A 26,679-nucleotide genomic window follows, 5' to 3' on the forward strand; every position below is an offset into this window, starting at 1 on the left:
AGCTGGAGAGACTTGTGTGTGAGTGTGTGTATGTATGCATGTGTGCACTCTGCTGAGCTGTGAGCTGAGGAGCCCTGCCAGCCAGCCTGCTCCAACCGTGCATACACTCCAGTTCAACAGCTCCTCTCCACTGTCTGCTCCAGATGATGCCTTGGATTTAGCCGACCCACATGTGTGATATGAATAAGACACTGAACAAAGTACACACTTCTGGAAGCCTCGGACAGAAAGCAGAGATTTTTCAGAGTGGGAAGGGGAATGTGAGTGGCTTTCCCAGCCCAGCCCTCATCCCGTGGCAAGATCCTTTACTCACGCCAAATGCTCCGAAGACCAGGACTAAGCTCTGCAATGGGAACAGGTACGAGTCATTTTTCTGTACGCATACTATGTAAGGCACAGGGGTATTTATAGATTGCGATCGTGATAAAAGTACTTAAATGAAAGAAGTGGTTTCTGCTCCACATTCTACAGTGTGAGCTGAACCACAGATGAATACCACAGTGTTTGTATTTGCAGGAGCCATCAGAGATGTCTGTTAGAAAGCTGTGGTGTTGTTCAGTGATAGGCTAGACCACTTATGGATGAAGTGCGATATTTTACTCTGACACTGCATTTAAAGACCTGGACGGTTAGTCTGAGTGAGACAGTGGTTGACTCAGTAGAAGAGGAGTGAAACTATGAGGTGAAGTTTTCTCACATTATCATCTGGCAAACGTATTTTTGTTGACCTGTTTAGCTCTACACCAAATCACAGTGAATAGATTATAGCTTTAAAACTAATGATACAACTTCTATCCTTGAAAATACACACACATGTTTTTATGCTGAAAAACGACTGTTGCATTGTTATGTTATATTGTTGAGTGAAGCTACATATTGGAAAAATATTTTCACATCATGCAAAAAATTAATTGGCTCATTTATTTATTTATTTAATTTATTGCAAGAGAATATACTTTCTCTCCGTCTCTTCAACAAACTGCCCAAGCTCTGCCCATTTACTATAGTAGTAAAATCAGCGGCTGCGCCCGAGTACATGAACTGCCGTCTTATCAAAATCTGTTATTGAGTGGGTGTGTCAGTTTGTTCATAAAGAGGGAGGGGGGTCAGTGTAAAGACTGACTGTTTCTGTCAAAGTGTTTATCAGCTGCTTCATTCTTCTGTTTCATCACAGTGGACTCAGTCCAGGGATAATTTTACATACATATACACACACACACATACACACATATATATATATATGTGTATATATATATATATATATATATATATATATATATATACATATATATATATGTATATGTATATGTATTTACATGTATATATATTTGGAAATTCAGCTTAACCTAAGTGGCAATTTTGAAAACTAAAGAATCTCATACACACTTTGACGTAAGATGTTTCCATCCCTCTTATATCTGTGCTGTTATTCTTCAGGAGCATTAAAGAGGGAGAGGAGTCCTTATCTTCCCCTGTTAGAAACCCCGTTCCTGATCTTCTCCACTCAGCCCTCTCCCCCCTCGTCTCTGAATCTTTTTTACCATGGACCAAAAGTAGTGCAACTCAGGTGAGTGTCCCATTTACAGAACTTGAAGCACAAATTTGACAGAATAAGGCCTTTGTTGCCCGAGGCAAGCAAATTCACTGACAGCAAATTGAAATTGAGTTAGAAAACAACTGCAGGACATTTTAAAAGTTACAGTGTTTGACTTTAGATTCGATTGTAACTTCAGGACATGTTGCTGGTTGGACCGGTTTTACAAGTATGTAAAGTGAAGGCAGTGAGATAAAAAATGCTATGTCAGCATGCTAAAATAATCAACATGGTAATACTCATGGAAATGCAGGTTTCTACCTACAAACAATGGCAACTAAACCAAATTAAAAATGGATAATACAAATAAATTATTAAGTTATAAGTTATTTTACCACCTGTAGATTTACATTAGAAACAAGATAACTTCATGGTTTACCCAAGAAATACCTGGCATAGTGCCCACAGCACTGTTGTTTGTTTTAGCACAGGGTGTGTGATTATCATGCACTAAATGCTGGGAAGTACCTACCAGTGCTTGGAAAGCCTTCACTCTGGTTTAGATGTTGAGACACTTTTGGCTGCTATTTATTACATGATTTTTTTTTCTTTACTTTTATAATCAGTCAGTGGTTTCCTCACTCTTGCCTGCTGTTGCCTTTTCACTCTCTTGCAATTTCACAATAACAATACCAGACGTTCTGCTCAATTCCTTAAAGTTCATTTTAGACTAAATGTTACCTTGAAAGAGGTGAAAACCCTTTTAGTGTAAAAAACCCCAAAACAATCAAAAACACATTTCGAAACACCACCGTGTTCGTTAAAGTTGCTTCTCTTTCACTGTTACAAGATCAAGAGAGGGGCAGGACCTTCGATATAAGCCCTCTTAATAATGGAGTCATAGAAACTAATGCCACCCTGGGGGTTTACCTAGAAGCAATAAGGGCTTAAGAGAAGAACTCTAAAAATTAAAACTGTTGTTTGTGGACACAGACCCTAACTCTTTTCACTGTTTTTAGTTGACGTATGTAGAGGAGGATTTTTGGCATATTTACTGCTACAAACTATCAAGGATATTTGATGTAGGGATCAAATGCCTCCTTATGATGGAGCACCGGGAAGCTGGAGTGGTGACGGACTAAGTCCAAGGGCTTTTAATTACAGTAGTTTAGACTGTAGTCATTTTTTGTGAGTTTTGTCTGATCAAATGTTCCTGTCTTGCGCTCCCTCACCGATTGGTTGGGTTTAGCAGAAACCTTAGTTCAGTTTAGAAACCTAAACTACACGGTCAGAGTTTAGAAAAGATCACGTTTGACTAAAAATACACCAATTTACAATGTTAACCCTGTACAAACAGTGCTAAGGGGGATAACTACCTTGTGTGTTGCAGCATGAAGTTAAGAATCCCTGACAAAGGGGAAATACGTGATGTGCATCAATGGAGATGGGTCTTATTTTGCTGTACATGCTAGATTAGACGTGCTAGACATAGATTACTCCACTAACAACTTGCACATACTGTTTTGTAATGTAGGGGATCCTCAGCTTGGAATGGACAGTCGGCATATTCATTATTTTGGAAAGCTCGAGTGACAATTATGGGTGCATAACTTTCAGTGTGATTTTGTCTATAGATTTTCCTGGGCTGTTAGTTTGACTCGCCAACCACAAAATATTTCCTGGATGTGGATCCCTATACTGTGAGCTTGAGTTGATTTCAGTATCTTTGTGGTTTGTCTGTGTGTATAATATATTTGAGTTTGTATTTGTAGCAGCAGAGTGCAACTTAAAGTAAAGACTCCCTGTAAAGCTTAATTACAGAGCTCTGCAATTACTACTGACTATCTGCAGCATTAGAACTCTCTGTGCTCATGTGTGGCTGCGAAGATTGAAATAAATCAGGAGGGTTATGCTTTCTGTTGCTGTTAGTAGTACACAAGAGTTCAATCAAACCAGTATCTGTTCTTTTGCATGCATAATATCTCTTGATTATCTTTCTGTCTCAAATGAACCCTTCAACTCTATTTCCTCTTGATGCACCTAAAGCACTCACATCAGAAATTACAGAGTGATTATAGATTCTCCTGCACCTTCCAACCAAATGTGAAGATAGATTAAGGATATGCCAGGATTTGATATTTTCTTTGATTTCTTTGATATGAGAATAATACCCAAGGTTCACAGTGAAGGGGAACAATCATAACCAATTGACCTCATTCTAAAACCATGCGGTTTCCTTGTAATTAAATCTTAAAGTGATCCTTATGTATCTTGCTGATGAAGTCTGCACCTCATGGGCTTGACAGCCCCTTACTTGGTCTTTTCACCAACATTCTTGAGAAGACAAAGGGAGTATGTCAGACTGAACAGCTGTTTTTATGTCACACTCGTTGTGGGACAAGGTTATGACCTCCTTTCAGAGGCCCTTAAGAAACCAATGACATCATTGTTCCAAATGTGCAGCACTTGTCCCCACACCCACCATCCGATCTTTTCTGCAATGGAAAATTGCCCTCCAAGTCTTTTTGGGCTGTAATTTTCCCATCAGTCTTTATTATCTGAAAATAATGATATTCTAAAGAGACAGGTTAAGATTAATGAGCAAGGAAACTAGCTGCGATGTCAGTGTGATACCTCTATAATACAAAGATTTTCAAAGCTATTTCACTTTTGAGGATCTATATAATCTCTTTTGTCTGCTGTTGGCATTTTGTTTGCAGTGTCATAACACATTACTAAAATGAAGCCACATAGTCATGATCAAAATGTGAACAAGTTTTTAGTTTTTCTGTCAACCACAGCCACCAGAAAAATAAATTTCTAAATAATGTTGTACATGCATTGGCTTACGACATTTGTGATCATTTAAGAAACTTCTTGATAGGGCTGAAAACAAATGCTAGCTTGTAACCCCTTTCGCCAGCCATCTAGCTTTCCAGCTGTTGCTCGTCAAGAGCTTTAGTCATGGTTGTACTCAGTGACTCTTTCATACATACACACTCTTTCTTTCCACTCTTTCTTTTCACACTCTTGTTTTTGGATAGCAGTACTTCCTCCTGTCATGCTGAGTTGAGAGTAGACTTGATGTCACAGGACTTACTTTTCCTAGGTTTTATTGTTACTTTAGCTGGCTAATGAGCATGCTAGCATTATATATCTCAGACCCACAATGCTCAGATGAATTTGACAGAAGAAGAATTGTTTTCTCACTTGGTTTAAATATCAGAGTATTTCTCGCTTTTTAAAAAAAATCAACAGCCTTACAGAGCATGCCCTATAATACGTTTGGCTTCAAGATTTAAGGCAGACACAGGCATGACTGAAACAAGCACAGAGTATTTAACACGATATGATGATGCTAGAAATATTTGCAAGATTGCAAACCCCACTATTCCATTTGTCATTATAGAAAGAAATCAGTGTTAATAACTTACCCCTCAGTCTATTACTCCAGTCTCACAGATCCAGGAAATGATGCTGCCACCTTAACATCAAGATCATAAATAATTGATGATTCTATAAATAAACATCCACTGCCACCACCATTCAGGATAATATAGAACAAATTCCACCTGTCTGAAAAAAATCCCATTGCTGGATATCAAAGGAGACACGTTATGGAAATCAATACCAATACCAACTCAAAAACTCCTGGCATTTTTTCTAGCACCTTTAAATAAAAAATGTGTCATTTAGTGAGCCGCTCAGATTTAGAAAGGAAACTGATGTCAGTCTAAAAGATTATCCAGCCTCCTCTATGCTGCATGCATCACACATCAGAAGTAAATTGGAACTCTTTGCTTTAGCTTTCACAAGTAATGTTTTTTATTTATTTTATCGTATATATTGGTATATTATTTCATTTACTGAGCCATTTCTATTTTTTCAACATTTTTTATCTTCAGTCCTCCACACATGACAACCCTGCTCTTTGCCCTAAGAATATTCTCACATTAACCAGAAAAAACGCTCAATTCAATTCAGAACCTTAAAATTTAAATGTAAAATTAAAATTAAAAATCCTCCGCAGCAACAGTGTTAAAGTCCATCAAAAGTTAAATGTTTATTGATAAACGCAATGTCAGTGTCTAACATGACATTTATCTGAGAGATTAACATGGCTGTGTCTAGGTCACTATGACAACTTAAAGTATTTTTAGCCAATTGAAGTTTGTCTTCCAAATATTCTTTTGCCCTCTGTGTAGTAGTAGCTGTACTCCTTAGAAATACTAATGACAAACTGACAACTTAGTTTAGGTTACACTGTACCATAACATGAACAGACCTCTGAAATGAAAACCAAGGATATTTTAAGTTTGCTGGTTAAGATATGACACATCTAATGTTTTCTATGAAAGGAATAAAATGGATTGTGAGATTACTGGGTTTAAGCATCTCCTCAACTTGTGTCAGTGATTACAACGCAGCGGTTAAATAAAAAAGTTGAGTAATTAGAATCAGGGGAGTCATGTTCTTTAATCCTCGCACATAGCTTTCAGTCCTTGTGCCAAACAGCGTTTGTGTTATATATAGGAAGTCATCTGGTGTGAGCTGAACACAGAGTCCCCTTATTTTTCTCCATATCTCTGTCTCGTTGGTTTTTCATATATATGTTTCATGTTTTTTTTTCCATTTATCTTGCTTCCTGATGGTTGATCATAGCATATGATAACACTGTGATCATATTTCATTAATCTCAAGTTCAGGTGCCTTTGCCAAATACCCAAAGATGTGATATGGTTTTGCATTGGTGCTGTGTTGTTAGGGAAAGGCACCTGCCGACTAGGATCTTGTATAGATGCCAACAAGCAGGGATCAAAGTGTGAGAGTGATACAACATTTATAAGCACACACCCTTTCACAAACACCGCGAACATAAAACATGGCCTATCTTCATTAAATGTTGTCCAAGTTAAGTTTCTTATACAACAGTCCTTCTCCACTTTCTTTTAGACAGGAACACGCATGTTCAGAAGTTGCTTCAGATCTGATTTGATTAGAGCATAAAAAAACAAAAACATAGTATATTAAACTGCAGTCCCTCTCATAACTAACAACTGGATTCTCGTTGCTTTTCCTTTTGAAAGATTGCAAGATTGTTACAATAGTTACTGATAGATGATACCGAGTGGCAAAAGTTGACGACAAAGGCATTGTTCAGAACTGTTATTAACATGCATCCTGGTTTCCTCCAAACAAAGGTGGAGAAAGTTAAATACACACTTGGCGTGAACAGAAGATGTATTCAGATCCAATCTTTCAGGCCAAGGTGTTCTTGAACATGAATGGCCACATTCTTTACCCGCGTGAACAGAGATATGTCCTGGCGCCTGTTGAACAACCACCTCCCACCCTGATGTAACTCTAGAAAATCAACCATTAGAGCAGGGGTCTTCAACGTTTTTCAGGCCAGGGACCCCCAAACTGATGGAGAGTTGGAGCAGGGACCCCCCTACTATTTATATGGCATACAATTGTGTTTCATATTTAACGGCGCCTAGTGTATAAACCGTGTATAAACATAGCTACTCGGTTATTATACATTCAATACTAAGCGATTCAAATAATACACAGGTTAATATATTCATGTTTTTATTTTAAACATGTGCAAGGTACAGGGTGGCCGTGCCACTGCCATTTATAAACAAACATCTTGCATACAACACTGAGCTATTCAAATGATCCACAGATTTTAACTTTAAACATGCATGTAGATGGGACAATGAATCCTCAAACCATCTGCGGATGGCACACGTTTCCACACAATTTGTGAGAAAAAAAAAAGTTAAAAATCGTCTAATCAATCAAAGATTTCGCGACCACCCCTGCAGTACCTCCGCGGACCCCCTGTTGCATTAGAGTATCATTATGATGTTTCCTCCCCTCTTCTGAGTTCTGAAAAAAAAAAACATTCTAAGTGGAACCCAAACTCTCAGAATGTGTCGTTAACAGACAACCTCCTGCTCGTCATTTACATTCATTTCTACAGAGTGCTCCTTAAAAGTGTTGTTTTAAGGTCAATAGGCAGAACTTAGAGTGAAGCATCAGAACAAGGGGATTACTGAGTTATTATGCAATACAAGGTGCACACAGTCCATGGATGCATTACTGGAAGTAAAGCTGCTGTTTACTGCGGGTAGATTTTTTTTCGCAATCTTGCTTTGGAGACTATCTGCAGAGAGTTTAACAGCTTAATTAAATGTGTTTTGAGTCAGCACAAGTGTACTGAAACCGAGGTTTGTCGGATCATAAATATTCTATTTCATGCTCCTTTAACCCTGTAACTTTTTTTCAACTGATTCAGGCAAATCTGAGGGATGTTAATGGCAAACATTTTTTATAGTTCAGGTCATTTCATGCATTTGTGATCTTTCAGAAACATTAGAAGACTTACTGATGCCCTTTTAGTTTCTTAGTTGAGAGCTGACTGTGGTACACAGGCAGCATTTTTTTTTGCACATAGACTGGGCACCTTAGATCATATCACAAGCGGCCACTCAAGATGCATGTGCGTTTGCATATTACTGCCAGGTATGAACGTATGTACTGTGAATTTTCAGGATTTTAATTCTAAATCTTAGGAGTTTTAAAGTATGAGAATTTGCTCTACCACATAGGTATTGATTGCAATCTCTGGGACTTTCAGATAGGTTTTCAGATAATCCTCATGCATAGAGATACATTAGATACACGTAGGTCAATATTTCCTTTAAAATGTTGGGGATAATAGACAGAAGCAAATGTTGATTGGGGAACTATTAGCTCTATAGATTTATCATCATTCATTTTTTTTCTGTATGCTGTGCTGTCATTTGAAGTCTCGGGTTCTTGGTTGACTCTGAATCTTCCACCTATTTCATAGAATCCGAGTACACATTTCTCAGCACCCATAAAAGATCTACAAACTTACATGAAACTCTCTGGTTGTCCATGTGTGTCTGAGCCCAGCTCTGTTCTCTGAGTTGCTTTCTTCTTTATTAAACAGTTTCACTAGTGTCCATTTGGTTACTTGTTGTGGTGCGCTGAAAACAGACTGGAAGATGTTTCTTTTTGTTTTCTCCGCTATGTCAACTGACCTTAGCTGCCTAACAAATAGACACCCATAAAACAAATATCTTAAACACTGACAGGGCAAACAGCAGTTTCCTAACTGTATATGAGGTTTAATATTTCTGATACAGATTTCTGATAGAGCACATTTCAATTGTTCAGTCTATGTGTAAAAGTTCAGAATATTAGGAAACAAACTAGAAACCTATCTAATATTTTCTAATATTTTTTCAACAAAGACTTTTTTTGTGTTTAGTTGTCTTTCATGGAAATCATTATCTCAACATTTGTAAACAAAATAACAGAAGTGGAACCTTCAATAAGCAGTAAGAAAAAAGAACATGCTTAAAACTTGACTGTTTCGGGTAAGTAAAGATAAAGATTATTTCAGAGAAATGATATACTCATTGTCCGTTACAGGCAAGGTTTTGGGTAGGAAAACACACATGTTTGATTAAACCAAGGATACAATATCGTAGACAAAAGTCTGGACTTTCTAACAAACCAAACTGCTTGAAATAGGTAAAAAGAAAGAAAAAGAGTGTACACACATGGCTACATAGAGACACGGACTGAAACACGTGATTAAATTACATTTTCATAGAGGAGGAGAAATAAACTCTGGTTACAAGTGTAACATGTTTTACTCTACGTTTTTTTTTTTAATTAATTTTTGATACATCCTTTGTCTTAACTTAGCCTTTACAAAGTAATTCATTACAGCTGGAAATGGCACGCATTGCAATGCAGAGCTAAAGCTGTCAGTGGTGTGAGGAAGAGAGGCGGAAGGGGAGGGGCCAGGACAGGACCAAACCACTACTGTGAAATTAGAGGGGGAGTGGCCCAGACATTTAAAACTTTCCAGCCCAGTTATTTTGAGTCAGCGATTAGCATGGGTACCCAAGATGTATTTCATGGATTCATGTAAAAAATATTTATTTACAGCGATGTATTAGTCCCCTCTGTCCCCACCTACAATTTCCGTCAATGTAGGTACAATTTGAAATATATACCTGCATACGTAGAAAGGTGACAAATTACAGGAAAAATCCATCCATCCATCCATTATCTATACCGCTGAATCCGTCGGTCGGGTCGCAGGGGGGCTGGAGCCTATCCCAGCAGTCAATGGGCAAGAGGCGGGGTACACCCTGGACAGGCCGCCAGTCCATCGCAGGGCCACATAGAGACAAACGAGACAAACAACCATGCACACTCACACTCACTCCTAAGGACAATTTAGAGATGCCAATTAACCTAACATGCATGTTTCTGGACAGTGGGAGGAAGCCAGAGTACCCAGAGAGAACCCACGCATACACGGGGAGAACATGCAAACTCCACACAGAAAGGCCCCAGCTGGGTGTTGAACCCGGAACCTTCTTGCTGTGAGGCGACAGTGCTAACCACCACACCACCGTGCAGCCCACAGGAAAAATCAATATACAATTTAGTTTCTTAGTAATGTGTTGGGTTCCTGTTCTTATATGGTTTGTCATCTTACAAGCTTCACGGCACTTTGTCACTGACTATACAAGTATGTAAAACTTTGCTGTATCCTTATTATCCCACAGATGTCCATCAGCGAGCCACTCCTCTAATAGAAAATAGGGACCCAAACCATGCCAGCAAAATGTCCCCCACAGCATAACAGAGCCACCAGATCCCGTCACTGTAGGGGTTAAAGGTTCAAGTTTTTCCTTTAATTTGTCACTCGTCTGTTCGGACCACCGCACCTCTGGTTGCTGTCTTACTCTGACAGAGCCTGCAGAGGGGTCTTGATTGAATCAGCTATTGTCAAGGACAATGTGTCTGGAGCTGGCTTTGTTATGGGAGTTGTGGAGACTCTGTTATCATCCTGGCTCCATTAATTCCTATTCATTTTAGCTGTGTGATAACTAGCAGCGTCTACTTGTCTGTACTCTCACAAGTCAGTGTGCTGTGTTTCCAGATAAAGATGAAGCCTGTTGTGGGAGGCTCTTCTTTCCTTGTCTGTTCTCATGAGTTCACTCATGAGTTCAGCCCAATTTTGCTACATGCTTAGTTTTGTGAAGGTAAATATAATGCCATTTACTAATTAGAGGATATAAATCAGTTTAGGACCTATTTATGGGTTGAAATGCAGTAATCTGACTTTTGGCAATAAGTTTTCAAAGATTTCAGAAGTTTTACAATGTAGCTGCTTTATCTATGTGGGGCACCCCTCTAGATTGCTGAGTGAGTCAGAGTATTCATATTCAGACAGCTTTCTCAGCACAAATAATATATTGTCTATGGTTAATAACAAAAACGCATAAACTATAGGTAGTTTAGAAAGCAATGAATACGCACATTATTTTGAAATTAACCAGATATTTAGCCTCAAAATAGTGGGGCCAAATGAGTTTGTAGATATGTGGTCATTTCATTTCTCTCGATGTCTGGGATTGTTTCTTTCTTCTAAATACACAAATAGCCATATTGAAATTACATCTGCTCTTCACAGCATCTGATTATTTTTCACAAGCACTTTCACAAGCCTTTGTGCATATTGTCAAATGGCTGCAATACTGCAGTCTAGTTCCATGATTACAGGCATCACAATAAAGTGTATTGAAGTGGGGGCAAACTAATTATCATTACCATTTTCATTGCAGGGTGCATATTTTGGGTAACTGACATTATTGTAAACAACAATACCATGACTGAAATCTGACCACAGCAGGATGACAGCGGTCCCTGCAAACGCTCCTTAGCAATGGCTTGGGGAACGTAAAAAGAGTCTGAGGTGTTCTTCAAACTGTCTAAAATCTGATGGCATCTGTGAGAAGACACGCTAATCCACAGAGATCCCAACCCCCATCCCAAAGGGCCAAAAGGATCTATTGCGTACAGCCTGTCACCAGACACTCCTGAACACCTTTAGATGTTCTTTGTTCAAGCTGTTTACATGATGGAGAAGCTAACCTTTTCATCTAGACTGGAACTGGACACATTTAAAGGAGACTAGAAAAAGTAGAGGGAATAAAGAGTTATGTAACCAGTAGAATCAGACTTTACATGACAGTTTTTTTTTTTTTTTTTTTTTTTATCAAAACCCCTTGGTTCATTGCATTCACAAACAATTCTTTTAAGGGTTCATTGCGTCAATACTGTGAAATTGTGGGTGCCCTTTTTGTGTGTGAGCAAGTTCTGTTACATTTTATGCTTTATACACTGGTGAACGAAATTGTATAAATCAAGATGCTGGTTTGTGAATAAAGGAAGCTCATTGGGGAACATAACATTTTGAGGTTTTTTTTAAACTGACGCACCATCAAAATTGTTGTTTTATTTTACCGTTTTCTGGTAAACGACATACACATTTCTCTCTATCTGTCTCTTTTCCTTCTCCTTTTTTCTTTTTTTTGGTAGTTCATTGGCATGACATTTAATAAATCCCTTACTGCAGCATATAAATCATGCAAAGTTACTCTATATTCAGAATTAGATATTAACAAGTTACAGTAGACTATGGAAACACATGACACAGTCAGTAAAGAAGCCTAGAAGAAAAATAGAATCTATAACATTTCACTGTATTGCACATATTTGTGTTAATCAGTGTCCCCTGAAATGCAGAAAGCTGAATAATAATTATATGACTAACACGGTTCATATGTGAATCACATTGTGAACACACTGATAGTTTAAACTCACATGTCTGCATGAGAGTGTTTTGGCGAATTCTTAACTGTGGGTGTGTTTTTGTGTGTGCTGCACAGGATGTCAAATGGACAACACATGCTGCTAATACTAATACTCAATGTAACAATCACCATCATAGTTAATAGATTAATCAATGAATGCTATTTTGAAAAATAATTCGAAATAAAGGAATTAGCGAGAAATCTGAGGCCTGGTTTACATCTAGCTGGTGGGTTAATGGGGTTGAGTTTTACAATTCTTTCAGTGATCATCTTTGTAAATTTTCATTTCTCATAAAGAATAGAAACTTGAATAAGATTTTTATGATTATGCTCAAGAATGTTTGTTTTGTAAAATGTATTTTGTATCAGAAACCTGAAAAAAAACTTTGTTTTGTCTGGAGACAAAGTCAGCAGAAACACTCTGATACATGTTAAATCTTCAGCTCCTTTGTTTGGGTCTTACTTTATCATTTTGTTACTTTTAATACAAGTATTTAAGCTCCCTCTGGCCTTGTACTGTATATTTCAGCTCTGTTTGTCATGAGAATTCTTTTTTCTCTATTTTGTTTGTTGGAGCTCTCTTTCTAAAAGTAGAAAAAAAGGAAAAAAGATTTTACATTCTCAAGGACAAAGGAGGAGTTTGTGTTGTGGGGAGGCAACATGCCTTAGTTTCTCACACTTGCACTCTGAGGGAGCACACTTTAAAGGGCTTTCTATAGGATACATTAGGGTAACAATATAGAAAAATGTGTTTGTGTTAAATTCTAACGCATGAATAAATTATTGATATCATCACGGCTATAATTTGTACCTTCAGTTATTATTTATGGATGTTCATCTCTTAGTTGATTGTGGATGTAAAGCAACAGCATGAATTTCCATGCGAGAAGAGTCACCCTTCCTGCCATCACACCACTTTGTCTGCAGAAGCGGGTAGGAATCTAACATGGATTTCTTCTATGGTATTTCCTTAATATTCAGGTTTTTTTTCTCTCAGTATAACAACTCAATTGCTGCCTTCTGTTCTTGTTCTAAATTTAAGTTGCTATTGAGATGGCACTGGATGAGGTTGAAGCTCATGTGACCGCAATGGTGTATAAAGACTCATTATTGTTTCGAACTTTCAGAAGAATTTATTTACATGAATAATGCTCTTGTTTCATTCAGAATACTTTACTTGGACAAGTTCTAGTTGTTTAAACCTTTGAATTTACAAAAAAGTCACAGAAAAACTAAACTCAACGCGTTTATTGTTGTGATCAATTAATGGCACATTAATAACAAAGATGTTATTTGAAAGTTCCAGAGGGAGATTAATCCCACACACCAGCCTACTCTCACAGGAACATAAATGTATGCCATATATATCAATTGTATCATCTTCTTTAATGAGGAGCTGAAGTCCTGAACAAGGGAAGCCAGTGAAGCCCTCAAGATTTAACACTATAGGTGGTGTTGCATTTTCTGTGGCGTGATGCTTGATTTCCGATTTTCACGAAAATGGTCAAATTAAATTGAAACTCCAACCTGTTCCCTTCAAAAAGGCTCCTTTACTTCCAATGGCTAATTGAACTCTTGCTTCCTTTCTTGCAAACACCTTGCTATCTCACCAGATTACTTACAAAGCAGGAAACTGATACGACTCCCAAGCTGATACATTATCAATACATTCTCGTCTGAAAAATGTATGGACATCCCAAATGAAAGCAAAGCCAAATCATTTTTGCTCACCATACAAGAACCCACACTGTGCAGCCGTTGCAATATGTAAAGCAGCAACTAACTTCACAGTTTGCTTATCAGTATTGCTAGATAACATTTGCCTGTTGTTGTAATTCATGTCCTGCTGATTGCACTGTCTGGCTTTTACTTTCCGGTAGATCCTAGTACTGAGTGGGTTGTAGTATTGAGCAGCTGGCAATGCAACCGTTAATAGTTGGCATAAGTGGTACCTGGTCTGGCCTTTAGGAAGAAAGCCCTAAATGAATCTGAAACTGTCAGTTTTCCCAGTGTTATGACAGTGGAGAAATGCGAGGATGATTCTGGTGGTTTTCTTAGTCAAGGCTGTAGGCCAACTTCTCATCACCACTCAGCGACAGAGTCACAGCTGTGGGAGAGCACTTCAAGGTTCAACCTTAGGAGGCTAATTGGCAAAATGGCACACACTGTCCTGTCCTTGAGATAAGAAGGTCTAATAGAGGAGTTTATGTTCAATGAGACTATATTTAGTGCTGCATAGTAAGTATCTGGATTTACTCTGCCTTGTCCAGACTGGCTTTACAGCACGTAATGTTCTGTTGCTCTGCCCCCTGTTTCACCCCTCACTTATGTGACACAGCTCTTTAGATAAGTACTATAGTTGGCATCATATTAATGTTGCTTGTATGTAGATCCTGTTGTCAGAGAGCCTGACCATTCCCGTTTTGATCCAACTTAAAAGATAAAATCTCAGTTTGGATTTGTCAAAACAATAATGCATACCTTTTGAGAGCTGTTTGAAATGAACAAAGCTAAAAATATTGCATCATTTGCCGTTTTATAAGCTATGCAAAAGGCACCAGTGAAATGCAACAAACTATATAAACAAGTTCATGATCGAGATTCTTATACACGGTTCACTTTCTACTCCTACACCCTTCATTAATAAGTGAAATGGTTTCCTTTGACTTATTTCTGCCAACTTCAATTACTTTACAAATTGAGACATTTTTTTCACACTAATCATATTAAGAACTTTAGTTGCATGCTTAACTAACCAACAGTATATATAGGTACAGCTGAAATAAAAGTAGGATTTTTGAGAAGTCCAAAAATACTCACATTCAAAAAACAAAACACTCTGCAACCTCTTTTTTCTGTGAGCTCTCTCCAGCAGTAAAATCCAACCCGATGTTTTTTTTTTTTATCTTGCTCGCACCCTTCATCCATTTTTCCTCACTTCCTCCAATAGTCAGCTTTGGTGTGTTTGCACTTTTTTTTATCTTTAAACTTTTGTTTTTTATGGTGAAAGTAAAGTAAGTAGGTCTTTTGTTCTTCCTTTTCTTAAAAGAGTAATGGAGATGTAGTAACAATTTACACCATGATTGTGCATCGCTGCATTCCTCATGTCATGAGAAGATGTGTGTCCTCAAGCCTTCCAAACTAAGCACTGTATAAAACTGACTTGGGTTTTGTTAAGCAATTTAAAGTTTATGTACGTCTGCTGTGCTAGTGCTTTATAAAGGGGCTGCTTGTTCACTATCAAAACCCAGCCTGCTCCAGGAGAAATGTGATGCCTGAGTGATTTTATTAAGCCAAATCTCAGAGAGCCATATCCATTTAAGCCTGCGATGAAGTCATCCCTAGCAGTGGAGTGAATCAATTTTTTATTCTATGATGTGTTTTTGCTCACTCATTCATATATAGATATATATATAGATATATCTACATAGATAAATAGATACACACTAAGCTTACAGTGTTACTGTATAACTGTAATAAACACTGGATGGTGGAGTGACCTGTTTAATTCAGGCATTTGGCTTTGCTAGACATCCGCAGCTCCTGTTAGGCTCCATGTGGGCTGATTGAACACTAAATGGTTTACACTAAGAGGTGATGTCATCTCCAGCGGCTTCCATTTCCCGATGGCTCCTTGAGGACCCAAAGCTCAGCCCTCTTAAAGAGCTCTGTCTTCCTTTGTCTTCACAAAATGAGTCAGGTTATTCAAGCTCAGCTTCAAAAACATCAACTATTTTGTCTTTGCTGCACCTCCCTCCCTTCTTACCCATCTCCGTCAACCTTACACTGAGTTAACCCCGCTAGCATTACATTTATGCAATGCTTTTATTTTATGTAAAGCACTTTGAACTGTTTGTACATGAAATGTGCTATACAAATAAATTTGATTTTGATTTGATTTAGTCAGCACTTTTGGGCTCTTGCATGGCATTTTGTAGGATATCTGCTTGCCATATGTGTGTGTGTTTGAATAGAAGGGGATTGGAGCTATGTTACTATCTATCTCCAGCTGCTTGTGAATGAACTATGTGATCTCTGGCCTCATGAATCTTTATTGGCAGGGAAAGGAGGCAGGTGAGGTGGTGATGACCCCCAACGTGGAGTCAGGAGAGCACAGGTGCTAAGAGGCAGTATTGTCGTACAACTTCTTTTGACTTTACTGCAGCATAGAAGAAAACAGGGAAACATTCAAAGGTTCTTTTATTAGACACTGTGCGGTCAGAAGTGTGTTTTTATGTTTCTCACAAAAACTCTTCTTTGCAATATACTCATGTTATGGTTAAAAAGTGTGCTCGAACAGAACAGTAAGAAATTGTTCCAGTTGGATTCATCAGTTCAAATTTGATACAGCCATGTGTTAGTGTCAGATATTTGCACAAGTCGTATATCCTTAAACATGTATGTTCTACTTTACAAGGCATTGATCAACTGTAAGTTTTTAAATATTGTGTTGCTGGAGAGGGAAACAGGCTTTATCACTGTGTGTGTGTCACACTGATAAACACAGTGAACGGTGTTCTAACCTGACGCTTGGATGAAATATGATGAAATATATCTGTTTCAGGTAATCAAAGTTTATAGTGAAGATAATACCAGCAAAGCTGTAGAGGTTCCCACTGATGTCACTGCCCGGGATATATGCCAGCTGTTTGTCTTGAAGAATCACTGCATTGATGACCACAGCTGGACTCTATTTGAACACCTCGCTCATCTTGGAATAGGTAAGATTTCGTTTTCTGCTGAAATAACCTTTATACTGTAGTCTGTGCGATGTGAAAGCAAAAAGCGTGTAAGCTCTCAGGTTTACATCATAGTCTTGAACCTGTGGGTGTATCTCATTAGTAGGTTCCACTGCACTATATCAAATGCTCAGAGTTACATGATTCCAGGCAAATTTTGATGCACTTTAAAAAAGCTCCAAAATGTATTTAAATAATTTCATGAAAACAGCATTTTTCTTCAAATATTTTCTTTTAACATTTAAATCTGATTGCACGGTATGTTTTTTTTTCTATCACGGTTGCACACAACTGAAAAAATATCTACTATTTATACTGACCTTTAAGCTCAGTATAAACACTGTGTCACGGCAAATATGTAGAAAGTCAGACGTATGTTCTTTTTAGTAGTTGAGTTTTTTACTGGAGGTTGCTGGGTGGTCTACATTTTGGCATAGCCTGGCACTGCTGATTTGGTTCTGGTTTGGTGAAACCATCACAAACAAATAAAAGATTTAGGTACCAGATTTAGTTTGAGAGAGATCTAGTAGCTTTGACCAAGCATGTAATAATTGCCTTCAGTGGTGAGGACCCATTGTATTAACCATATTGATTATTGTGCTATCATTTGTATGGCAAATATACTTTCCCGTATTCATTTAAGACAGTGTGAACTACATATTTTCATATTTCCATATACTTTTTACTCTAACCCTAACCATGCATGGGTTAGACCGCAATAGAAAACAGAAGAATCACAAGGAGTGTAAGAGATTGCTGTCAAACTCTGGATTTCTTGTCTGAAAGACCGCAGTATAGCACCCTTCACCATCATCACCATCACCTTTTTATAAGCATTTGCAGCCAAATTAACCGCAACAAGATGTGGCCAGAGCACATTGTGATGTAGGAACATGTACAGAGTTGCTGCATATTGACGTGCTTATGACCTCAAACATAAGCTGCATCTTTCTGGAGAACAGTGGTTGGAAAACATTATCAGTTGTACAATCTTTTGAGCCTTTATGGTGACACCGCAGCATTAAATGTTTAATGCTTATTACATGCTCATCTGCTCATGTTGCATATGTTATTTATAGCCATGTAAGCAATTTATCTAAGGACTTATTTGCCTCAATGCTACTCTCACTGTGCTCCTAGATATCTCCACAAACTTAAACATCCTCTTACCAAAGCAGAGCATCTTTGGCAAAAAAAACCATTTTGCTCCTAATTCTCAGTGATGGTTTCTAGATCCGTACAGACCTTTCTTTCATTTTCTTCCCTTCTGCTCTTTCTAGAGAGAACTATTGAAGACCATGAGTCTATCATGGAGGTGCTATCAGGCGGGGGAATGGACACAGACAGCAGACTATATTTCAGGAAGAATTATGCCAAATATGAATTCTTCAGAAAACCCCTGGTGAGTGACGATCGTGTATAAGGCGAGCATATGATCTGTTTTTGAACTCACCCACTCATGGCATTTTTCTAGTAGATAGTACGATATAGTATGGTTTTGCCCAGCACAGAAGTTCCATCCTTTGTTTTCCACTACAGACAGTATTCCCTCTTTGTGGAGTCTGGGAAACTGTAGCGGCACAGGCGAGACAATAATTTACTGTGTGTGTTTATTACAGTAATTTGATTTAAAAGATGCTTTTATCCAAAGTTACTTACAAGTGAGGAGTATAGAGGAGCATAGACTATTTATTGTACTGATTGACTTTATCGCAGACTTTTATTTCAGAGGGGTTTGAATATCTTTTGAGAATGATCATGACAACTGCTTGTTTCAGCTCTGGTCAGCAGCGAAACAAAGATCAATCTGTAAATGAATAACACTTTCATGAATTTATTAATCATGAGCACAATATGTGTTCCATGAAAAAACTAAATTATTGTTGTTGTTAATTTATTTTATAAATTCTCTGCTGGACTTTCAAATGACTTCATTGAACAAAGCAGTGTGTCATTGTGCGCTGCTGTAGAGATGTTTATGCCCACAGGTGATGACTCTTTCTGACAAATCAGAGCTCTGGACTGTATTCCGAATCACAGTTTAGTATCTGTTCGACTCACTTGTAACTTCGAGTCGGTGGGCATTAGTTATGCAATACTTACAGCCTGAACCGTTCAATATCATGAAATGGAAAATCGCCATCACAGTCCCACAATTATGTGAGTTGAAGAAGTTTAAATGTGTTGTAATCATGGATGTCACTCTCATTTTCACAGGACTTTTTCCCAGATAACATGGTCTCCATATCCACGGAAACCAATGGGATGGTGGATCACTCTGAGCTTATAGAGGTGTCAAGTTCTTTCTGTTTATAGTGCACTCTATCTGCTTTTGATTGCCAATAGTTTTCTTGATAACTAACTGAACATGCCCATCTATGGACAAATATATCTCTACCCAACACAGACCTTTCTCAAATCCAGCACTTGTCCAGAGATCCATGGGTACCTCCATGCCAAAGAGCAAAGCAGGAAGTCTTGGAAGAAGTTTTATTTTGTCTTGCGCAGGTCGGGGATTTATTTCTCCAGTAAGGGGACGTCCAAGGTTAGTACATGAATGAAAAGATAAAAAAAAATCAAAACCTCTTCCAAAACCATTCTGTGTGCAATACATTGCTTTAACATGATTTGTGCATACAGTAATTGATCTAGATACCCTCAATTTACACACTTATTAGATAAGAACAGGATTGAAATATGTGAGACCAGTAGGAAAAGTGAATATTTGTCTTCATGTTTTTTAAAACTTCCTCCTAGCCCTCTATTTGTTACTCTATGGGGGCCCCAGTTCATCCTCTGGATACATCCTAACCATGTTCTGAAAGGGCAATGGAACAGGTTGAGCTTGATTTTCCTTAGGTCAGCTGGCATAGCAGCCAAGCTGAAACAGTACTCTCAATACTGCTGACAAATTAAGCTTATACCTGAGCACTAGCCACACCAGTGCAACTGCTTTTCAGCTGCTTTCATTTCCTACAGTAACAGTAACCTTTTGTCTTCAAGTGCAGAGAGGCTTTGGAAGGGCGCTTGCTTTTATTCCAGTGTGTTTACTATTCATCTGGCGTCGTGGTCAAACACATTGCTAGTCAGTCAGCACAGACACTAATGGCTGAGGCATTACTTTAAATAAGGAAGTGGGAACAGTGTGTCACATGAAAGCAGAACAATGGAAGTCTTTGAGCTTTATCAACTTAGCGAGTTATCTTTGGCACAATGTAGCTATTGATGCTGTCAATATGTCTACATTTTTCCATAAGATTTATAAGCTCACCATGGCCAGAATGACTGATAACATGTCTTTTTTTTTTAAATAGAAATATTAGATTTATATTTTATGCTTGGCAGAAATGTATCCCACCAATTACTAAAAAAAAAGGAAATAAAAACAATTACCTTTGTGTTTTGTTCTATTTTTTTTTCTTTTTTTTCAGTGATGACATATTGTAAAATGAAATAAGAGCCTCAGATGCTGACACATGTCTGTTTCTCAAATATTGAACACCAGTTTTAAAAGCATTGGCGTTAGAGACCATTTTATGTCTGATTTCATATTTTGCACCTAAATTTATACCTAAACAGTACTTTTGTTTTATTATCGATTCTCTTTTTCTCATAGGAACCAAGGCATCTCCAGTTCTTCGCTGACTTCAGCGATAGTGATGTTTACACTGTGTTGTCAGCCAAGAAACTACATAGTGCGCCCACAGAGTTTGCCTTCTGTATCAAGGTATTATTGCTTTCTTTAAGCAGTGTTGACAGGGCTTGTTATCATGAAAAAGATCATTGTTAGAACTGTGCAAAAGAAGCAGAAGTAAAGTACTGACTCAAAGCACATTGAACTATTTTTTCTGCTTGTAACTTCTCGCCCCAGTCTACAAAGTGCAGTTCAGTTCGAGACTTGAAGTTGCTTTGTGCGGATGATGAGCAGACGAAGACCTGCTGGATCACAGCCATACGCTTGTTAAAGGTTGGCTTGCTGATGAATAACTCTGGGTGATATCTAGCGGGAGGAATGCTGAGTCAGTGCTAGAATCAGATTTAGCTTTTGGAGGAGGTCAAGGGAAACTATTGAGTGATGCTGGATTAGCACTCCCACTCTTGATAGAAGCAGCATGTGTTCATTGTCTGGATATCTGCTGAAACTGTTTAAAGCATTAGTCACTCCTGCTGCTCCATAAATAAAATACAGTGAAGCACAAAAGTCTTATTTGTTCCTGCTCAGTTCTATTATAGCAATACTGCCATGAAATGATGTCAAAGTTGGCATGTAATAAATATTTTGATTCAAAAGTATAATGTTCATCTTGTTTCATGTTTCAGTTTGGGATGCAACTTTACCAAAATTTCATTCAGCCACACCAGAAGCAGAAAGCCTCACCAATGGTAAGCTGAAGTTGTTATTATTATGTTATTATAAAACAATTTATGAGAACCTGTGGCTGATATTGAATTAAGCCACCCCGATGTCATGCATCAGTTTGTAAATCTTTGTTTTTGGAGCATGTAGTTATCAGAGTGTAGCAGTGTTGATTTGACTAAAACGTGCCTCTTCCGGGCATAACATCTGTTTGATTGTGGGATGAGTTTTAAAATGACCACCAGCACACTGATCAGAAGGAGTAAATCAAGCTAAGAACACCAGAGTGTGGAGAAGGCAGAATGTATCAACTTTAATTCGAAAGGCTGACAATGTTTTTATTTGAGTCGACTAGAAACAGAAATGAAAAGCTGTAAGCAGCTCGCAGTTGTCAATGATAATGCACACTAAGCACCTCCACATTGGCTATGTCCATCTTTTCTACAAAGACTATGATGGAACATTTAAACCCTATCTGAAATTAGCCATTTTTAGCCTAAATTGCTCACACTCAACCATTTGTCTGGCCACATTCAACACATTTTTTTCATACCAACAAAATAGGAAGTGATACAATGATAATACTGTGAGACAGTGAACACGATAAAGCATTTAGCAGCTAAAAAAACAACAGCTGGGCTAAATCAAGTTAAAAGAGAAGTGAAATAGACTGAAGTGGGCATAATCAAACCTTCAAATGAATAGTTATGATTTCCCATGTATGGTGGATATGTAGGTGCATGTTTGCTAAGTGTTTGTTTTAATAGCTTTATAAGATGGTCAGTGATGGGCTTTTATTTGCTTTTATGCTTCTGTTTGTCCCATTTCCCCCAACCCATAAAAAAAATCAATTAACATAACTTTAGACTCACATACAAATGTTAAAAAGACATGTCAACATATATCACTGAAGTAATATAATTACATAGGACAAATCAGGCACCTTCAGTGTGGTGATGTAGGCTCCATGTCCCAGAATAGCTTCAGACTCTACTGAGGAAGCAAATGCAATCTATTATGGGTTATGTGGACATCTTTGTGAACTGCTCGCTTTCTAAAAATACATAATGATCAGCTGCTCTCACATTTAGCATCTCATCACCTCTTCTCTGCTGTCGGAGGGTTCTATGTGACCAACAGCCCTGCCAGGAGGATTAGCTAGAAAGATTTAAAAAAAAAAAAATCCACAACTCAGCCAGATTCAGGGCCTGGATACTGAAACTTATGTGGTTAAAATGGCAGTTTTTGCCAAAGATGCTACACAAAAGAGAATACAGCTTCGCATACGGAAGTCACACTAAAATATATGAAAAGGCCACGTTCAAGTTTAATGAACACAATTTAAACAAGGATGTGAATGTTCACATGGTTGATGTGGGTCAGACAGAATTCGAGGAATTGTAAGATTTTAAGAATCACACACTTTGTTTTAAGCAATTGTTTTAGTGGCAAGCTGAGAACATGGTACAGCAATGACTGTGGTAACTTAAAAGCTTTGAGGTAATCCCGGTAAGAAAAATTTTCATGTGTGCAGGTATTTTGAACCACTCACCTTATGACAGCATAAACGGTTAGAATTTACTTCTGTGTCATTCTTATCCCACTCTAATCCCTTTTCAATGGAGTTTTCTCCAGGAATGAGGCTGGAGTCACATCACACAGACACTAGATGGCAATACAGTGCAACAAAAGTCAGTCCAATATTCAGTCCACAAAGGAAAGTGAACCAAAAACAAAATTGATATTGACAGCTCGGCTATTATACATTTTATTTAAAAAAAAAGGAATTTCCCATCAACTTGACCATGTTTTTATCTAAATGTCTTGTATTAAAGATAACGCAAAAAAGATGAACATTTTACGTATACACCACAGTCCTCTAATAACAGTGTGTGATACGTGTGCCGTTTCAGAGAAGCATCTCAGAGAACTCACTGGTGGCCATGGACTTTTCTGGCCAAAAAACTCGGGTGATTGAGAACCCTTCTGAGGCGCTGTCTGTGGCTGTAGAGGAAGGCCTGTCCTGGAGGGTGAGTTAGAGGTTTTCTTAAGAAATTGCTCCACTCTTTCTGGACATTTCTAAAAGGTTCCCATACTGCAAGTAAACCAGTTAGAATAAAGATAAGCTTCATAATGAGTAATGCTTCACAATAATCACAACCCTAGTTTTTCATCCTGTGGAAACTTGCATTTAAATACTTAAGTAATCTTTATGAAACATCCTTAAATCAAATGCCCCAAAAGGTGTTTGTGGGGTGGAACGAATCTATGAGTTAGTAAATATTTGCAGAATTACACAATATTTATGTATACGGCTCAGAGAAATTAGGCTAAGTAGGATCAGATTGTGAGCACCTTATAAAAACAGAAAAACAAACAAATAGAAATAATATGTAATTTTTCGGCTTTAACTCGTGTTTCCCTCAGAGGAAAAGCTGCCACCGCCTGAGTGGTCATGGGAGCCCCTCCACCGCACACAGCTCTCTACCAAACATAGGTTTGTGAGATGCTCCTTTAACTGTTTGCTATATATAATAACTGCAAGAAAGTTTGTAAGATACAGTCTCTGTGATATAGCAATTCACGTGGCGCAGTCATGGTTCCATGGAAAACTGTCTCGCGAGGAGGCTCAGCGTCTAATCACTCAGCAGGGCCTCGTTGATGGGTGAGTTGTTGTACTCTTCCTCTTTCTGTGGTGCATTTTCATAACTAGGACAACTTCTGGGTTCCCAGTCGTCAGAGGGACTCATTTCCCAGTATCTACTTGAAGAAGAACAAGCATGTTCACAATAGATTGTTATTTACAAAATGCCATATAATCACTAAAAACATCATTTTTACTTTGGCGGTTACAATATTAGGTCTTAGGCAGTCATACTATGTCATCCTTTGAATACTGACAGATCAGGCATGATCGGTAAATAATTGTGTTTTTATGTTTTATGACTTTAAGTTTTGAGCCACAGTGAAGAGCTTTCTTTCTGTTCCAGAGTATTTCTTCTGAGGGACAGCCAAAGCAACCCAAAGACATTTGTTCTGTCATTGTGCCACTTGCAGAAAATCAGGCACTTTCAGATCTTACCAGTGAGTACAATTACTAATTTGAAAAAAAAACAGTATGGTACTGTACAAAAGCTTTTACGATTAAAAGTTAAGTGAGGATGCTTTCAGAAATATAGCCACAAATATGTATTTTATCATACAACGTGTCACAAAGACCCATAACCTAAATTAAATGATCATTTGCCTTTGATTTCTCCTAATGTTGGTACACTCACCAGCAGTTTCTTTTTTTTTTTAAGTTCTTGGCAGGTAATTTGATCCAAACTTTGTAGAAAACTTTCTATATCTACTGCACTGAATGCGGATTTAGTCTGTCTCTCTCTCATCTATCTCTTCAATTAAATCCTAGACAGACTCTGTGACATATAGATCATCTATATTAGGACTCCTTGTTCCTGTTGCTCAAGATAGGTCATTTTAAATCTGGTTTTATGTTTGAAGTCATTGTGATATGCTGTAGTGAATCTGGCATAGATTAGATCAGATCCCTTGAGTGAAAGGATCCAAACATCTAAAATAACTAAAACTTCTGCACGGTAGTCAACAGCTTCGATATGTTTACGCCTGCCCTCGAGCCGTGTGTTTAATAAGTCATATCTCTTGTATGCATTTTCTATGTGTGTGGGTTTGCATGTGTGCATGTCTGTTTGTGTGCTCCACTGTAGGTGGATGATGAAGGGGACTTGTTCTACAGTTTGGACGATGGCCACACACGTTTTTCTGACTTGATCCAGTTGGTGGAGTTTTACCAGTTGAACCGTGGGGTTCTTCCCTGCAAGCTCAAGCACCACTGTACCCAGATCACCCTGTGAACCGGGATCCAGGAAGCCCCAGAGAGCCTATGTGCACCTTAATTCCAGGTTCCTCTGGACAAATGCTTCTTGTGTTTTTGTGCCTTGAAGAATAAAGAATAACAGACAGTGGTTTTCATATCTTGGTGCAGCCTTATTTTTCTTTTTTTTTTCTAGAAAAACAGTCTTTCTAAATGAACTTTAAGATGAATGACTGCTGTTGCTGTAGATCACATGCAAGATAATTTTGTCAACCCTGTAAAGTGTCTCTATGTGGTGGTAAATCTGTTTTAAAAAGTGTAAACATGACTTCTTGCACTGTATATTGTAAAGCTGAATATGTTCTGAAAACAGCTGAAAATTCACAACATGATGCTAGTTAGAGAAGGTTCTAAAAGTACACCAGCTGGAATTTAAGCATCTATAGAGTATTACATATCAGTTAAGGTCTGTCGAAGCTAATGGTTGAACACAATTGCTTTCCTGCAACCGTATCAGGCTGGGAATAACACTACATGAAACCTCCAGCCAATTTCAGTAATGTAAGCTATCTTACTTTTCAACGTAATTTATGTTTCTCCAAGTATTCATGTACTTGTTTTGTGATTGTTCTTTTTCTAACTGATAGTTAAAGAGACCTCTCAGGAAGTGTCAATGCATAGCCTGCAACCAGACTGAGCAAAAGAGAGAGGAAAAGAAAGCTGAAGAAATGGCACGCAACCACACTACCCTGCACTGTGCATTCGATTTACATTTCTGTGATTAAATGAAGTGTTTGTTCTCATGCAATTACCTTTGTGCTTGCTCTAGAACAAGAGCAAGTGCATTTTTTTTTAGAAAAAGAACTGTAAATGTAAACCCAAAACAAAGAAAATCTAAATACTGTGTAACTGATTTTGATCATGTCAGAATTTATTGTACAAGGAAATTGACCTTTTTTTATTTTCTTCAGATTCAGGTGCAATTTGCAACACCTTAGGTTGGTTGTATTTCGATGTTACTGCCACTCATGTAGAGCCACACTGGGGATGTTTTGTTATGTTATTAACACTACTGTGTATATTCAGCATCATTCAGTCCTTTTTCCCCCTTTTTTTTGTACTAAGCCATAATACATCAGTTTTAAAAACAAGGTATTTGTAAAATTACACGACTCTTGTTTTCTTTTCAGCAGGAAAATAGCACTGATTGATTAGTATCGTGAGCTACAGTCTTCATTTGTATGTAAATCATGTTTATTTCTCAGGTATGATTTATTGTCATTCCTTTTCACATTTACCAAAAAGCAGCAAGGTGAACGCACTGTATGCTAAACCTTCATCAGTGAAGTTTTGGTGATGTTTAAAAACTGCCATTGAGTGTATCATTCATGCTGTTGGGAATATGTTGCCTTTATTTAAAAAAAGGAAGCTATTACATTACATTATCTTCTTTTTTAGGAAAGTAGGGCATGCAGTTTTATTCCACAGCTTCAATG

At 37.9% G+C, this 26,679-nt stretch overlaps 1 protein-coding gene across 2 annotated transcripts; it reads left to right on the plus strand.

Moving 5' to 3' along the window:
- Positions 1 to 26,350, plus strand: grb14 (growth factor receptor-bound protein 14). 2 transcript variants are annotated; one of them, XM_075479723.1, is made up of 14 exons: positions 1 to 358; positions 1,438 to 1,567; positions 16,817 to 16,973; positions 18,272 to 18,393; positions 19,209 to 19,283; positions 19,399 to 19,536; positions 20,608 to 20,718; positions 20,863 to 20,958; positions 21,312 to 21,374; positions 23,262 to 23,378; positions 23,776 to 23,845; positions 23,926 to 24,013; positions 24,339 to 24,432; positions 25,077 to 26,350. In XM_075479723.1, exons 1-14 carry the CDS (start codon positions 171 to 173, stop codon positions 25,221 to 25,223), a joined length of 1,596 nt encoding a protein of 531 aa, XP_075335838.1. In that variant the 5' UTR covers positions 1 to 170; the 3' UTR covers positions 25,224 to 26,350. The 2 variants fall into 2 exon arrangements, with proteins under 2 accessions (XP_075335838.1, XP_075335839.1); XM_075479724.1 differs by lacking the exons at positions 1 to 358; positions 1,438 to 1,567 and adding an exon at positions 12,805 to 13,185.
- The last annotated feature ends 329 nt before the right edge of the window (positions 26,351 to 26,679 follow it).

This window comes from Odontesthes bonariensis, chromosome 12 (genome assembly GCF_027942865.1).
Source record: "Odontesthes bonariensis isolate fOdoBon6 chromosome 12, fOdoBon6.hap1, whole genome shotgun sequence".
Taxonomy (NCBI): domain Eukaryota; kingdom Metazoa; phylum Chordata; class Actinopteri; order Atheriniformes; family Atherinopsidae; genus Odontesthes; species Odontesthes bonariensis.